Source organism: Lemur catta, chromosome 1 (assembly GCF_020740605.2).
Source record: "Lemur catta isolate mLemCat1 chromosome 1, mLemCat1.pri, whole genome shotgun sequence".
Classification (NCBI taxonomy): Eukaryota; Metazoa; Chordata; class Mammalia; order Primates; family Lemuridae; genus Lemur; species Lemur catta.
Genome location: NC_059128.1, coordinates 164353069 through 164370784, shown reverse-complemented (window position 1 = coordinate 164370784; position 17716 = coordinate 164353069). Strand labels below are relative to the sequence as shown.

The following is a 17716-nucleotide window of genomic DNA, read 5'->3' as shown; positions in this document are numbered from 1 at the left end:
CAAGAGTATTTCAAGACAAGCAGGCAAAGAAAACCATGTTTTCCAGCCAGAAAATGGAAGAGCTAGACAAGTGAAGTGGTGCCTTTTGGCTAACTCTGGCAATGCCAAGAGGCTGAATGATTTATGACTATGACCCATCTTGCCAAAGCAAGATTAAAGGGGACTCACTCACAGAGGTGCCCTACAGAGCAAATAGAATAACTTATTTGAGTAATAGCCACTTGCATGCAATTTTGGATTCTAGAGCAAGGGGAACACCAAGACCCTTAGATTGCAACCCATCTACATTGCAATATTTTATATAAACAGATGAGTTAATCACCCAATATGTGTTTTTCTTGGTAGTCACTGTTTTTTCTTTAAAGTCTCAATTTGTGGTGCCAGCAAGCACTTTAGTGGTTCAAAGATATAAATGTAAAATAGTTATTTTCGTCAATTTAGTTCTACCATGAAATTTTAAAGTTTTCATGCTTTTTGAAAGAACACCTTCATTAGAATTGGGAACAAATATCTTCATGAGCAGTAATTAAGATGCTTTAAAATAGTGTCATGAAACACAAGTTTATACAAATAGTCTTAAATTTTCTGATGATGAGCACAACCACTTAAGAGTTGAGTCATTGCCCAGTTTAATCAACACAAAGTAATGGATTCCCTTTATCCTAGTGTTAGTGGAACAGCACAACTCCCAACAATGTCTCATTCATTCATTTACTGTCTGATTCACTATACAAATATGTGTTGAGCTCTATTATGTGTCAGGTACTGCTGTTTGGAGCTTAGGGGATACAGTGTAAACAAGACAAAGTCCTGGCCCTCATGGAACTTATAATCTAGAAGGGGAGATAGACAGCCAAGTGAATAAATATATACTACACTAGCAGGTAGGCAAGGGCCAGATCATGCAGGGCCTTACTATTCAAAGCATGGTCTGGGGACCAGCAGCATCAGCATCACCTCTAGGAGCTCATTAGAAGTGCAGAATCTCAGGCCCCGTCCAGATCTACTGCATCAGTGTCTGCACCTTAACAAGTTCTTTAGGGGATTTTTACACATTGTGATGTTGGAGCAGCTCTAATGTTGGGCAGTCATTGCCAATCCTAGATATGTATTAGAATCACCTGGGAAGAGTCACCAGGGTATGACTGATACCCTGGCCCCATTTCCAGAGATTCTGATTTAAGTATTCTGGGGGAGGGTTGGATGTTTTAGTCTCCTCAGGAGATTCTCATATGCAAGGCTGAGGACCACCAAAGTAAGCTGTATTCTGGGGGTGATGGGAAGCCCCAAGAGGATCGAGATCAGGGGAGTGATGTGACTGACTCACATAGAGGAGAAATTCTTAACTCAGCTGAGCAAAGGGGGCTAGATCTTCCACCTCTGCATCTGACAGAATGACAGTCGGTTCTGCAAGATGGGGCCAGGATGTGATGTGGCTACCACATCGGGGCACAGAAGTGGAACCTAATAAGCTTTCCTCATTCCTAGGCAGTAAGTAATGCCATCTGCCGAGAAGAAACCACAAACACATCCATATTAAACCCAAGATCGAAGTCAGATGCAGTCACTCTCATTACATACCTGTGGCCCTTTACTTCCCAGGGCTCCTTTTTCTCCTTTGACACCAGCCTCTCCTCTCGGGCCCTAAGTACATAGAATTAAAGCATTATTTTCACCCTGAAAGAGAACACTTAAATATTAAATTTAAGAGAACACTTGAATATTAAAGGTGGCAATGCTAATTGAGTAAGATGGACAGATATTGGAGAGAGAGCTCCAATTATGCCTTTGTCTCTGTCCTGGTCTGTTGAGGTCTTCCTCACTCATGCGGAAGTATGAATGTCCAGTCTGAAATTTAGGTGCTTGGGCATTTGCAGCAAAATAACCCGGGCTTGGAAAAAACACTGAGCATTTGAGCCTTTCAATATTGCTTTCTAATTATCTGAAGCATTTTCCATACTCCAAATCCCTACATTTCCTATGTTAAAAAGAAAAAAATAATCCTTAATTATGTAAATCTGAAACCAGAATATTTAAATGAATTTTCTATTTGATAACCACACTAAAGACTGGTCATAAATAAGATATGGCATGTGGTAGGAGGAAATTTGGATATTTCTACTTCTAGAATATTATATTGTCTATTAGCTGGAGCTTCCATATGCTATATTTCAGAGAAACCTTCATGCTGTGTTTGGTTTTTGCTTCTCCTCTTAAATTATGTGACCCAAAAGGTAAGGGTCTATGAAATAGAAGAAGGAATGCTATAGACTGGCTCAGCGTGAAGTAAAACCAGTCAATCTACTGAAATGCTTACCCATAGCCCCAGTGCCAACTATTTCTCACTTGGAGGTAAGAAAAGTGAGCTTCCTTCAGCTGGCAAGTAATGACAAAGAAAAGCAATCAATCTAGAAAGAGATAAAGGTCCAAGGGGAGGGCTGTTTACTGCTCTGAACTCTTGGCAAAATGTGGACAAAATTTCTCTTTTGGTGTTTAAGGATATTTTCCCCAACTCTCATGCACCAAGCTGCCAACATATAATACTTCTATTTTTTTTTAACCATGTAGATTAAAATTTTGAACAAAGCAGAACCCTCGATTGTCTTATTTCTCAAGCTTTCAAAACTAAGTTTGGAGAGGAAAAAAAATTTCAAACTTTTTTGTGGTCAGACTTCCTTTCCCTTCTCGAATTATTTTAGGCTACATATATATTGCCTTCTCTGGCACATGCTTCCCCTTTCCCCTCATGTGATCAGTGCAAAGAGCCAATTATGGCTTGCTCTTTGCAGAGGAAAATGTGCTGGAGGCAGCTCCCTGGAGAAGAGAGCTGGAAAGGACAGGCTGAGTATCACACTGTGCATCATCCTGCTGAAGACTCCAGCTGTCTTTCGAGCAATTCTTTCCTAAGAGTAGAGCCAAGTTTTCTACATCATGGGCATCCAGATTTGTAACACTGAGCTATTACTGTGCTAAATTGACCACAATTCTGAGATTTGAGGCTCAACATTTTCCGTGGCTCAAGCTCTCCCTGGAGTATCTTACCTACCCTAAACCCAACACACAGGGCCCACTTCCCAGCACACTCGTTCTCACTTCAACTCTTGACTGGGACAAAACTTAGACAAAGGAGACCAAGGGCTGCATAATACTGTGTTGCCGCCTTACTTTACTACCCTGAAAACTTTAAACATCAGACATTCTGTAAGGAGGGACTGAGGGTTTCTATCAAGGTTTAAGTTTCTTCCACTTCTAGATTCTTCTATATGTTTTCACACCCTCATTGGTCTTGATATGTACCTGAGGGCCCTTGAGTCCCATTGAGCCTTCAAGTCCATCTGGGCCTGGAATGCCTGTTTTTCCCTGTGGTGAGAAAGAATCAACCTGTTAACACTGATTTTTTAATAATTTTGAATCCTTTATGTGCAAGGTCATATTTTTCGAGTCACAATGGCAATGGAGGATTTTTTGCAAAACGTGAAAAATGAAGGCAAATACAAAATCTATAATCTCATCAAGCAGAGAACCACAGTTGGTATGTTCATTTATTTCCTTCTGGTCTTTTTATATACGCATGTATGCACAGGCACACACATACCCCTCTTTTTTTTTTGTAATATTTTTTGTTACTTTGTAGATTTTTTTTTTTTTTTTTTAGAAACAGGGTGTCACTCTGTCTCCCCAGCTGTAGTATAGTGGTGCCATCACAGCTCACTGTAAACTCAAAGTCCTGGGCTCAAGTGATCCTTCTGCCTCAGCCTCCTGAGTAGCTGGAACTATAGGTGTGCACCCCCACATCCACCTGTTTTTTATTTTTTGGACAGATGGGGTTTTGCTATGTTGTCCAGGCTGGTCTTTAACTCCTGTACTCAAGCGATCTCCTGCCTCAGACTCCCAAAGTGCTGGGATTACAGGCTTGATCCACCAGGCCCAGCCTCTATAAAATTTGTATTATCTCTAACTTGGATATATGGCCTGAAAACTAATAATGTACTTCACATTTTCTTCAAACATCTCCAGGCATCTTCTAACATTGTATGTATATTAAAATAAGTTAAATATCTAGGGATCAAAAGTTGAGCATTCCCTTCACATTGTTCTTGGATTCTGTCACAGTAAAAATTCCAAAAACAGTTAGAAAGAATTAAGAAGGTTTAATTTAGGCAACTATTAAAATAACCTAAGTTTATATCTCAGTTGTTATATAGTTAGATGTGATTAAATATGCCTTACTAATAATTTTTCCTAGAACTCAGAAAGAAGAAATTTCTTAATACCACTGTCTCCAATCTCATTTCATTTATATGATGCCATTTTTCTGAGTTTGTTCTCCTTTTTGTTGAAGTATAACTTTGAATTGTGCAATATGCTGAATGTGTATGTTCTTTCAAAATTAATGTTGAAATGTAATCCCCCATGCAATAGTATTAAGAGGTGGGGCCTTTGAGAGGTGACTAGGTCACGAGGGCTCTACCCTCTTGAATGGGATTAGTGCCCTTACAGAGACGCTCAAGGAAGCATTTAGCCCCTTTCACCATGTGTAGATGCAGCAAGGTGGCACCATTTCTGGAGCAGAGAGCAAACTTTCACCAGACACTGAATCTGTGGTGTCTTGCTCTTGGACTTCCCAGCCTCTAAGACTAAGATATAAAATTCTGTTGTTTATAAGTTAACCAGTTTAAAGTATTTTGTTATATCAGCAGGACTGGACTAAGACAGAGTGTATATGCGTGTGTGGGTGATGTCTGTGGATGATAAACTCTTTGTCTAAAAGTGTCTATTTTACGTTCACTCATAAGTTTAGCTAGGTATAAAATTCTAAGTTAACAGTTATTTTTCCTCTGCCCTTTCAAGACATTACTCTGTTTTCTGGTATGTATTACTATTGAACAGAAGTTTGCTGAAACCTAATTTGTCATTCTTTTCATGAGTAAAACTGTCTTTTCTCTTTGGTCATATTTAAGATGATTTTTACCTTTAACATTCTTTTTCATCATGTTGTCATTGAGAATGGATTCATTATTTATCTGCATTGTATTTTTAATCTGAGGATGTGTGCTTTATGAAATTTTAAGTCACAACTGCTCTTTCATAAATATTGTAAGTTCATGAAGCATGTATAATGTATCATGAACATGTGCAAAGCAGATAGAACATGGTTTTTGGTTTAACCAACTTTTTGAACAAAATATTCAGAATATCCAATTTGTATTAGAATTGTATTGTATTGTCTTGGTTTATATGAAATTTATGCAATCATAAGTTAATTGAACAAAAATCTAAAAAAAGCTTACTCACTAAAGAAAGGTTACAAACTCTAAATTTATTGGAGTTTGTACTTGAAATCTAAACAAAGTTAAATTTAACAATAATTGGGGTAAGTACTGTCTCTGGTCATTAATTTTTATGGTTTTTGATAAGTGGGCAAATTTTCATTTTCTTTTATGATCTGAATGCTTGAAATTGTAGCCTAAATTTTTTTCAACATTTTATTCCATAACCCATGTCATCAAAAAGCAAAATAAGTTTGAGCTTGGAAGAGACTTTATAGCGCCTTTATTCCAGCTCCTTGATTGAATGTGGAATATTTATCATTTGGAGTTTAGGAAAAAAAATCACTGTACCTGTGGACCTGTATGTCCCCTTCGGCCATGAGCAGCCTAAAATAGAAGGAAAAGGTAGATATAATTAATTCAGAAATGCTTTTTATATTTCATTTAAATTAGTAATGGACCCCTTTGGGCACTGACATAAATAAAAGTTCCTATATAGTGTTCAAAACATTTAACTATTCATTGTACCATGAAAGCAAAATGTTGCCAATTCTAAATTTCTAATCCAGGGCAATTGAATATTTATCTCCTTGAAATAATTGACAAGTGAAATAATAAACAATTGAAATCTACAGATACTTATGAGAGTAGATTGTGGTCAATAATTCATTCTTCACTAAACTTTTACTAGAGCTGTTCACAAGCTGCAAAATTGACTGATTTGAATTTTATTTCTTTCAATTTTCCCCAAGAACTACCACAAAAGCCAGAAATCAGAAGTGGACTAGCCAAAAGGCAGGAGGCCAGAGGAAAAACTAGAACAACTGACTCCATGAACTTTATTGTAGACTAAGTTCAGAAATTAAAGATAGTCGAACTAATTTTATTTTTAAAAAACCAAATATGCATATCTATCAGAAATAAAAGAATTATCTCAAGCATTCAAAAGTTACTCAGTTCAGTATATTAATAAACTATCCAATCAAAATAATGGTGCTACACAATCAAGTGGATTTGTCTGCTACTCTCATATGTTAGTGTAGAGTCTAGGTATATTCCCGATCAATATTTCATAGATCTGGGAACCAAAAGACAATGACATTTTGTTGTCTCTTTTAAGATCACTCTGTAAGATGATAGCAAGATCAAAACTCAGGATTTGCAAAATTCAATAAAATCAGACAACATTGTCTTGATGGAAATTTACTTTAGATGTTCTGAGAGGCCAGTAATGCAAACTTTAAATTCCACTAACTATATTTCAATCAAAATCTATTGTTATGTAGGAAACAGACTGTATATTTGGGGGAATGCTTAGAGGCTTAGTTCTTTAAAACACTGATGAGTCACCTTGAGATGAAAGTCTTAATCCTCTATCAGAGGGAGGAAAAGAAGTTGTTTCCACTCCTTTAGCACAAGGGTTTGTCTGTTCTGATTCAATTTAGTTCATTTTTATTCAGAAAAATGTGTACCAAAAATATATATATACCCACAAAGCATACTGAACAGGAACCATGGCAGCATAAAGATGAGACACACAAATGCACACACAGTCTTTTGCCTCAGGGGACCCCCATTCTTTGGGTTTGGGAGGAGGAAATAAATATTACAAATATTTACAAGGTAGAGTATGGCAAATGCCATAAGAAAGGGAAAGATAGAGATACTAGTTTTAAAGAAAGCGATCACATCCGGTTGGTCAAATCAGGAAAATCTTCCTGGAGGAAGAGGTCTTTGAAACGGGTTTCAAAGGACGGGTAAGGAGTCTTACAGGCAGAGGATATACGGAGTCTTACAGGCAGAGGATATACAAAGTCTTTCCAGCAGAGGGTACAGCCTAAGTAATGAAGTAGAGGCAGGAAAATAGAAAGTGTATTTGGTAGTAGCAATAAGGCCATCTGCGTCAAAAGTGTGAGATAAGAGGGAAGTAGCAGGGTTTCTAGGCTGACAGCACTAGGCTGAAGGGTTCCTATGACATTTAGCAGAAGCCACTGGGGTTCCTGGAGTAGGAAATGTGCATGGTCAGGCCCTGGCTTTAGATGGATATATCTGGTTGTAGTAGGAAGAACTGAATGGAACTTCATATTCAGGCAAAACAAAGAGCTTCCAGTGTGATAGGATTTAAGGGATGTGGAACAGACCTCCCCATTCAAAAAGTCTTTCTCTGGTTTACTGTCACAATGTTTGAAATATCATCAATAAACATTTATTCCTTTGAGTCCTTAGATTTGATTGTGAAAGGGCTTGATGAAAATGAATTATTGCAACACATAATTATTGTGTTTCCTTCGAGCTGCTGGGCTGGGTGGTGATGAGCAAAACCCAACTCCTGTCCCTTGTCAGGAGTTTATGAACCTAATGGATGAGACAGACTTTAATTCACTATTCACACAAATAATGGAAACATCTTCAGAAGTAATCACCTAGCACCTTTGTTAATGGCTACTTGGCATTTAAGCTCCAAATGAAAGTCATGGGAGAGACACCTTGGGCAGGTGTGAAAGACAGAAAGAAAATAAAGAAATAGAGGAGATGATTTTGCAATTTTGCCTAAAATTTTCAAATGTTTCATATGGAAAAGATGAAATCCGAAAAATGTATTACTGGCTTGCCCAAAGACTTGCAGACGTCTGGTAACACACCTAGATGATCTCACTTATCTGTAAGGAGAATGTGAATGGGGACATCAAGAAGGAAAATCTCCCCAAAAGGACCAGAGAGGACGATGACCCACAACAGGATACTCAGTCCCTTGGTCCCCCATAGCCTGGCTTTCTGGTTGTTTACCAGGGTACCAAATTTCCTGGATATGTGTGGATTGATTTGGGACAGAATCACTGGTAAAAAAAAAAAAGCAGGGCATTCTTGATTATAAATCATCACATTAACACTGAGTCTTAATGGCAAACAATCACAATGATGCATGATTGTCCTAGAGCACTTCAGGATACCTCTCAAGTAGTGCCAAGAGGGAGGAAAAGGGCACAGCATAACTAACAGCCCTCTGGACTGAATAGGAATGGAGGCTGTGCTTTGGTTTAAGGCTACAGTTGCCTGTCATTAACCCTGGCACAAGAATCTGTTTTAATTCTCAGCGAAGTTTGGCTCAGAAAGAGCCAACCTACCGCAATCTCGCCCATCTCCCCCCAGCACTGCTGCTTTCTGGCCCTGATCCTTCCTCCTTGCCTCCCTCTTCCCCAGCCCATTTTATTCTCCTGACACAGCACTTACAACAGCTTACTAACCCTGCAGGCCTGTCTCCCTCTACAACAGGGGCTCTCAACAGGAGAGGGGGATTTAGCACCCTCCTTCCCTAGGGAACATTTAGCAATGTCTGGAGACATTTTTCATTGTCACAAGTTGGGGGTGCTACTGGCACCTAGTGGGTAGAAGCCAGGGATGATGTAAACATCCTACAATGCACAAGACAGCCCCCCACAACAAAGAGTGATTTAACCCAAATGCCAGTGGTGCTGAGGTTGAGACATCATGCTCTACAACATGATTCTAAGTTCCTTGAGAGAAAAGATTGTCTTACTTGAGTTTGTATTATAGTTCTCGTAGTTAGTGGAGTATCTGGTACATTGTAGATGTTGAATAAATGTCTGTCGAACGCATGAAAGTCAGATTGGGTCACCCGTGGTTCACCTTCCTTCAAGCCGCATCCTATCACTGGCTGTCCTCCAGCCACTTATCCACTCGGCAGAACCTAAGTGCACATCCATGCTCATCTACCTGCATTTTAGATGTTTTCAGTGAACACTGTAGATTTTTCTTCTTTCTCAAAGAATGACTTTATTGCAAGAATGATATATGCTGATATTTAAATATTTGAATGCAGAAAACATACAGAATAAAAATTTAAAAATCACTCCAAATCTTCCATCTAGAAATAACTATCATTAGCATTTGGTAATCATGATTCCTGACACCTTTTTATGTATTCTTACAGATAGAATTCTAAATAGTGGTAGTTTTGATTAAAAAGGGATCATACTATTCAAGCTATTTTAAAATTAAAATATTACATTTAATTTTACTTGAATAGAATAAAAATAAAACAGAATTAGTAATGTCACATGGTAACATATCTTACATCTCTATATTTTTTCCTTGCGTTGCTCCCTCAAGCACTACTAGCTTGCTTTACTTTCTATTGTCTCGTCAATTCTTTGAGATTTTTAAAAGAACGATAATGTCTTTGTTTCTTTGAGACTTTGAAGAATTATTTGCCAGAATTCAAATTTTTCCTTAAATAATTCCTCTTCTAGTGAGGGCTCATCTGCCCTTTGCACATGGTTTTTCTTCTCTCTCTTGCAGCTTCTATACACAGGTCCTGATTAATCATCTAATTAATAATAAAGATTAAAAATTCTGATCATTAACTGTCTTTAAATAGGACCACCTATTTATTGAAGAACTAATGGAGAGGTGTAGCTGGAGCTGGGCTGGTAGTTCTGACATAGATACATTGTCTCAAACAAATGAATTATTTCTTTTACCTTAGGGATATATCCTCCTCCTACTTTTGACATTTAAGAGATTCGTGGAACTCACACAAATTTCCTTAAGTCGTAATTTCTCTGGGTTGTGATAGTCACTGTTGCTTCTCTCATTGTTTGCAGCCACTATGGCCTTGGTCACTAGTTGTAGATAATAAAAATGGAATATTTTTTGGTTTTTCATTCATTCTGCCTCTTCTGTTGAACTGTGTTTCAATAGGTATATTCCCTGCTCTTCTCAAAATTTACAGTGCCCCTGGATTTTGTTCACCAGCTCTTTCAGGACTATGGCAGTTACTTTTAGGGAAATCTGATCTCTGCTTGCGTCTGAGTGGATTTGTGTCAGTTCTCTAAATCCTTACTCATTATGGGTCAGATGTAGAAATATTTGGACAGTATTTGTCATCATTTGTGGCTTGAAGCTGTGCTTATTCTTTCTCTATTTTTAATTTCTTTTGTTGTTTTTGATGAGTTGCACAAAAGAGGGATAGAGTGAAAAACACCTTTATTCTGCCATCTTTAACTAAACGTCCTACTTTTCCTTCTGAATGACACAGCTGAATCTATGACCCAGGATGGGAGTCATATTTCTTAGGAGTGGAGTGGTTTAAATAATACATAGTGATACTGTGTTAGCCTCTAGAGACCATAAAACAGTAAAAGTACATCCTCATATGCCAAGACTTCCTGGATGATATTCTTTAAGTTGAAAATATTTTCCAGGCGTATGTAAGCTGGCTACACCCTTTTAGAAAGTAAAATGAATAGCAAATGTATTTCTTTATCTTTATATGCATTAAAACAGCATTATTAAAACACTTTCCCAGCAATCAAGTTTTGCACACTTTAAACTTAATCACTGCTCTTATTTCCATTTTCTCTGCCTTGCAAAGAACATGGGTATGCTCCAAGGTACAAAAACATTTTCTTCATGAAATATAATAGCTGTTTCTAGGAACTTCTGCTCAGAAAATACAATGAGTAATTAGTGCAATATACTAAGCTAGTTTTTATTTGTGCTTAATTTTAAAGTATTTTCTATTTGGGTTGAGGAGTGAAAAAAGAGAAAGCTGGATAACTAAATAAAGAATGGAAAGAAAAACCTTGTAAATGAGACAAGACAGGCTGAATTTAGACCTTAATGCAGGCATTTAAGTGTATTTCATTAAAGTTATCTCTTATTGGATAAAGATTGTCTTTTATAATCTCTTTGCTTTTCCAAGCAAACAGAAATTTTGTTCTTTTTGTTATTTCCCAAGTCCTTTGCCAGCCCTAGACTGAGAGTCGGAAACTGGTCCTCAGTTTCCCCAAGGGAGTGAGCCCCCGCGGAACCATTCCACCCACTCCCCACAATCAGCCATTTTCATCACGATAGAAGCTACCAGAGCAGTGGGTCTCCTTGTCTAGAAGGGCTCTTACTGTCTTTCTTCTGGAGCCTGGTGTTCCGGGAGGGCCTGGCCAGCCTCTTCTACCCTGTCAAAGGAACAGACAGATGCATGATGGTAATTACATGGACGCACTTCCCCTTTAACCTCAGCTTGTACCCCGGGGAGGATCGACAGCCTCATACCAGTGAGCCCTGTGGCATGTGGCACTGACTTCCTCTGACTGTAAATCACATCTCTGTGTGGGTTATGAGGGACAGCAGGACTAAATGCCATGACATGGGTTCCTTCATCTGTTCTCCACACTGTCTAACTTGTGTTTGAGGAACATGTCTCAGAGTACACAAATCAAACTGTCCCTACTGTGTCACCACAGCATGAATAGCTGAAGCGTATTGTGTTAGTTATGGTGCTACTGGTTTGGATTTCTACCTTTGGGTATCTTGTTCTGTTTGACTAACCTGTCTAGATCAACACCATATTGTAAATAAAATCTCATAATACTCACAAGCCTTCCCAAGATACAGAAGTATGGACTAGGTTATGATGTGGCAGGGACAGTCATTAAATTCCAACCATAACCTTCTAAAGTAGCCATTCACCCTATTTTGCAGATGAGAAAATTGAGGTTTATAGAAAGTGACTCAAAGCCTCAGAGCTGGCAAGGGAGAGAGCATGAGCTGGGACCTAGGCCTGTCTCCAAAGCAAAGTCCTTTCTACTAGATCATACTTCGTCCTTAGACAGAGTCACCAAGAGAATTTTCTCATCAACAAGATCCAGAGACACACATTTTCCAGATAACTATTAATATTTTCTTAAAATCCTGAAAAATAAGATGACCAAATAGTGACTTGTGAGATTTCATGAGATTAATCGCAAGAGACTTATCTTGATGGTATGAGCCATATAGATCCACTATATCTTATTCTTTTTATCATGTGCTATTAATAATGTCTTTTCAGGTTATGTGTCTTCCAGATACCAGAAAGGCCAACTCTTTTGCTAGCACAGTTCTATCACCTAGCCCTACATTTTAAGTTAGAGTTCTGATGCTTGTATTCATGAATGAAGACATCAAGGGTATGGCTGGGTGAAGCAAGTCACTCCAAACTTAGAGAATGTTTCTCAAATCCCAGAGTAGCAGATAAATAGTAGTAAAGATCTTTTTGCTCCTAAAAATAGTTTCCCTGTACCAAGTATATCCACTCTGATTCCAGATTTTTCTATGAGGCATTTCATATTCTATCACTAAGAACTTCAGCCTCACTGTTGGAGCACTGTCATTTTACAAGCTGACTCTCAAATGCCCACATAATTACTTGTCTTCCACGGTCTCCCTTCAAGCCCTTGGGTCCTTCTATGCTATTATCAAATCCAGGAACTCCCTAAAAAATAGAAAATAAAGAGAAAAATTAATAGATTTGAATATTTCTCCTTAAAAAATGTAACTTATGTATGAGTCATTTAGCTGTCCCTCAAAAAGTTGACAAGAGAAGTCCAACCTAGTTGAAAGCAGAAATAGGTTAAAATTACAAATGGCTTGTAAGTGTTTTCTTTTCCTCCTGTGCCTGAGGTTACCAGAGAGAGAATTGAGAGCTAAAGTGAGTGTGTGGGGAGAAAGCAAGGAGCTCACCACAGATGGCACGGCCAAGGGAAGCAAGGGGGATGTGACGTGTGTGCACAACTCCTCTTATCCTGGGTTTGAAGTGTGGAGTAAGAATAAAATCCTAAGACCCCAACAGACTGAACAGAGCCCTCTTGGCCAAGGAGACCCTAGAAAACTTTAAAAACTGGCCATGACAAGACAAGGGGATTGGTTAGACTTATCGTCTTACTGACTTCAACCAATCACCTGATGCCACGGACAAACCCCCGCTCGCTTTTATAGTTCCAACATACCAGCTGACCAGGTTCACAACACATTCCTTCCCAAAAAATTACCACTGACCACAGACTGGTTCTGGTCAGTTTACAGAGACTGAGCACAAAGTGTCTTTGTGTCCTGACTTTCACCTTTTGACAAATAGAGCCTGATTTTACTGCATTTTAGTGTTTAAGTTTCTACTCCAAAGTGAACATGGCATGTATGTAAGATGTATGTTTGCTTACCACACATGCATGTAACCCTCCCTCACAAATATTCATAGCCCCTCCTATTACCTGTTACCCATGTGTGTTTACCCAACCCATCCGGCATAAATTCCTGTTCCACCCACTTCCTTCCTTGAGGTGCCCTGCTTTTGGTCTCAGCCAGAGGCTCTGTTTCCCAGCCTGCAGGTTGCAACTCTTTAAGAAATGAAGTTCTCCTTTCCAAATTTATAGATCTCATAATTTTCAAGTCAACAAGAGGTTCTCCCCTCTTGTTACTGCCACTCCTGCTCTTTTCTTTCTTGTTTCTTGGAACATGGGCAAATTTATGCTTGAGAATTGGTAAATTTTACTTTCCCCTACCCTTCGGAGAAGGCAAGTGTTCGTAATGGGTTCTACCTCAATAATGTGAGTGCACTAAACAAGGCTGAAGACTGTATCTGCCATCTAGTCCCTCTTTCTCTTCCTGGACACATGGATATTCCAATACACTAACCCTATCTCCTCACGTCTACTTATCTAGTTTTCAGGAAATCCTTGAATCTTGAGTTTTTCCCAATATTAATGCAAATATTCCAGCAGGAACTCATTGAAAACAGGCACAGATTGTGGGATATTATGCTTGGGCAGGTCAAACCAAAAGCTTTCTAACTTTGGTAGTAAGGACCACAAACAGAGCTGTGTCTCCGTGATACTGAGATAATCAATTGAGCCAGTCAATACAGTCAATGCTCCAATAAATTGAGAGGGGAAAATAATTATCCAGTCCTGCTGAGTACCAGCTGTGGGGCCGCTGGGCTGATAGCAGCCCAGATTACCTTCATCAATCAATAACTAATTTGCAATCACCAACAGAGACATAGCTTTGTTCCAGATACTTACTAAGCTTTTAAAACAAATAGTTTTTGCACTTACAGAGCTTATAAACTAATGGGGTAAAAAAGATGGGCTTGGAATTTATTTTATATAATTGATATTACTAAGATGTATGTGAAAAATTACTTCTTTTTTCCACCCGCCAAAGCCAAATATTATTTTATACATTTTCTTTTCCCCCCTTAAGTTTAAATATTTGTCTCTTCAATTCTCCAATGAGGGTTTACCTAAATTATAATATTAGAAAATTGTATTTTGTAGAAAAAGATGAGTAAGGAAAAGGAAGTTTGTATAAAGTCCAGAATTTTATTCCGCTGCTTATATAAGCTCCTTATTGTAGTTCAATTCTAAACTATTTGATTGAAGAGATAACATAAGAAGAGTCACATACTAGGCGTATTTTACAGAACAGAACCCAAATTTTATGTGGTTTGGTCACAAACCACATTTTGTTTGGTCAATGTGAATATGAACTGATTTAGTCTTTTTCTAGCCATACAACTGGACAAAATATCATCATCATCTAACACATTTATGATGAGAAATGGTTTCCCAATAATATGTTGTCAATGATAAACCTTTCTAGCCTCTACAGATCAGGTAATAATTTAATTCAATTTCCCCTCAACGTTACATGAAAAAAAAAAATTCCCAGTCAAGATGGAAAATTCCAAATAGACCAATGAGCTTTCATGTGATCAGAAAGTCTATCTGAATAAGCTAGAATTTCAGATATTTGTGCCATTTGCATACATTCCTATGCATCCTATGAATCTGATTGTGTGTGTGATCTATTTATTCTATTGATCTTGTTCTCCTGAAGTTTTCTTGAAATAGTAACCCACAAAAACCACATGTGATAAATTTAGCACAAAGAGGTGTCTTAGAGTTGAGATGTATGTTTCCAAATGGCGGGAAGAATTGTTATGTATGAAAAAACCATCCAAAATCAGTATAGTGACAAACAGCACTTTACAGAGAAGCTCTAGTGGGCTGGCTTTTTAGCCATATTGAAGTCATAGAACATTTATTTTAAAATAAAAATCCTTTTACATTATTCAGATTCTTTTAAATATGTTATATAATCACACGATCTATAGCAGACAATTTAGGAGAAATTCTGAGGAAAGTCAATGGAAATTGTATAGCAATACCCCAGATAAATTTTTGATCATACGTAAATGATTGAAATGTCTTTGTATTTAAAGTATTATGGTATTTCTGAATTATCCTTATATGTGGATAGTTTTCTGGTTCTAAATTAGATACTTAACTCTCATGTCACCAGATTATTATCAGAAGATGTCACTTAGTAAACAATGCTTTCTTCAAGTGCAAATTCCTCAGTTTTTGAAATAAAGTTATCATCAATGCATATCTAACATTTGCATTTGTCAATATGTATTTCACCGAATTTTTTTTTGTGGATCAACCCATCATATCCTCAGGGAGATTATGTTAAAAAGTCCCACAAGATCCCCAGTTGCCCCACATTCTCATTAGCATTTGATATTGTTAGTTTTTATAAATTTTAGCCATTTTAATGGGTATATAGTATACTGCACTGGCACATTGCTGGTGGGAGTGTAAATCGGTATAAATGTTTTTCAAAAACCTGTTTGGGTATAAAGACTTAAGCTGAGTATGGCCATACATATTATGATCTAGAAATTCTACTCCTAAAGTTCAGACCCAATAGAAATGTATACAAAAGTGCACCAAAAAATATGTACAAGAATATTCACAGCAGCACTATTTATAACAAACACAAAAACTGGGAACACTCCAAGTATCTATCAATAGAATGGATAAATAAATCATGGTATATTCACACAATTAAATACTATACAGCCATGAGATTGAATCTATAACATGCATGAATCTGACAAGCATAAAGCTGAGCAAAAGCACCCAGAAAGAGAAGACTAGACACTGTATGATTCCATTTAGATAAGTTTCAAGAACAGGTAACACTGATTTATGGTGCTAGGATTGTGATAACCTTGGGGAGGGTGGGTTGTGACTGGTGCAGGTATGAGGGGGGCTTCTGAGATGCTGGTAATGTTCTATTTCTTTACCTGGGTGACTACACAGGTGTATTCAAGTCATCAAGCTGAGCATCCATAATTTGTGCACTTTTCTGATGTATATTACAGTTCTGTAAATACTTAAAAACAAATCTCAGTGTTAATTCATTAAAGGTTTTGGAGACTTAAGTGGTGTTTCAAACTCAGGACTGCTATTGTAGTACCTTATAATGGAAACACCTCTCCCTACCAGCAGTGCGGATGGGAACCGAACCCTGACTCCCATTCACACAGCCCATGCAGCCCACGCACTTACAGGATCTCCTCGCAGGCCCTTTGCTCCACGGTCACCGGAAGTCCCTCTCTTTCCTGGGCTTCCCTTAAATTGATACAAATCAGAATAAGAACAAGGCAAGACTTTTATTTATTTACTTTTGTTTCAGTCATCAAAGGCAAGACTTTTAAATATAATTAATAAAAGCAAAGGGATTATCTCCTCCCTGGTGTGAATAAATATTTTTCTACTAAGGCTACTTTTAAACTGGAAAGAGGAACAATAAAAAAAATCAGTTTCAAGCATCATATAAATAATGTAATCATGAACTCAATTATTTGCCACAGAGGCAAACTGTGTTCCAGATACATCTGTTGTCTTGTTGGCTTTTTACAGAGATTCTGTGAAGTAGGGATGGTTTATTACCTTTCTCATATAAGGCAGGAGAGAGTCAGAAAGATTATGTAATTTGCATCAGTTAGAAAGTGAGTTTCTGACTCAACTGCTCACTCTCGAAAGGCAAAGCAGACGAAGGAAGCATGGCTGCTGCTGGTATCTATTCTGGATGGGAATGAGTGGCATGCACCCCTCAAGGTGCTGCCTTGCACCACACTTCCTTGTCTACACCCTACTTCTGTTCTTCACATGGTAGCTGCCTGTCATTAATGGCCACAGTCCTTCACTCCTCCCCGTTTCTGTGTCTTCTGCCAGGTAACTGCGGTGACTTCCAACCGTGGTGGGCGAGATTCCCTTCCCCTATTTGGCCACGTGACTTGATTTGGCCAAGAGAAAGAGATGAAAGTGTTGCCATGAAAGTTCCCAAATGAGGCCTCATGTGTTTCCACTTGCTCCCTTATGCTTCTGCCAAGGCCATGCAAAGGTCATGGCCAACATGGCCGGGTCAGCTCCCGGTCACAGGAGGATAAGAGACACATGGAGCAAAGTCCTTGGCCAACCTACAGACACATGAACCAAGGTAGCCACACCCAGCCTAGATCAGCTGAACCCCTCAGACACATAAGAAATAAATATGCATTGTTGTATTTGTTCTATGTGATTGAGGTTTTGTGAGTGTTTGTCACAAAACAATTCCGTGGCAGTAGCAGACTGATATACCTAGGGTAGGTGTTCTACTCCATTAATACACTTTAACTCCCAGTACAGTTTTTATGTTGTCCTTTTATTGAATCCCTACCTGAGATCCCTCATCACCCTTTTCTCCTTTTCTTCCAGGAAGACCATTGTCACCCTAAAAAAACAAAGAAAAAAACCCTCAAAGTCCCATTTTTGTAG

At 38.2% G+C, this 17716-nt stretch overlaps 1 protein-coding gene across 1 annotated transcript in view; it reads right to left on the bottom strand.

Annotated features, from left to right (window-relative positions):
- The window catches only part of COL6A6 (collagen type VI alpha 6 chain), a 102831-nt gene that overhangs the window by 54839 nt on the left and 30276 nt on the right, over positions 1–17716 (bottom strand). Inside the window, exons 16-22 of the mRNA XM_045559821.1 lie at positions 17619–17672; positions 16466–16528; positions 12478–12543; positions 11192–11245; positions 5622–5657; positions 3298–3360; positions 1582–1644 (exon numbers count right to left, since the gene is read on the bottom strand). Of these exons, the coding sequence (XP_045415777.1) occupies positions 1582–1644; positions 3298–3360; positions 5622–5657; positions 11192–11245; positions 12478–12543; positions 16466–16528; positions 17619–17672 (399 nt within the window). The remainder of the gene's footprint in view (positions 1–1581; positions 1645–3297; positions 3361–5621; positions 5658–11191; positions 11246–12477; positions 12544–16465; positions 16529–17618; positions 17673–17716) is intronic.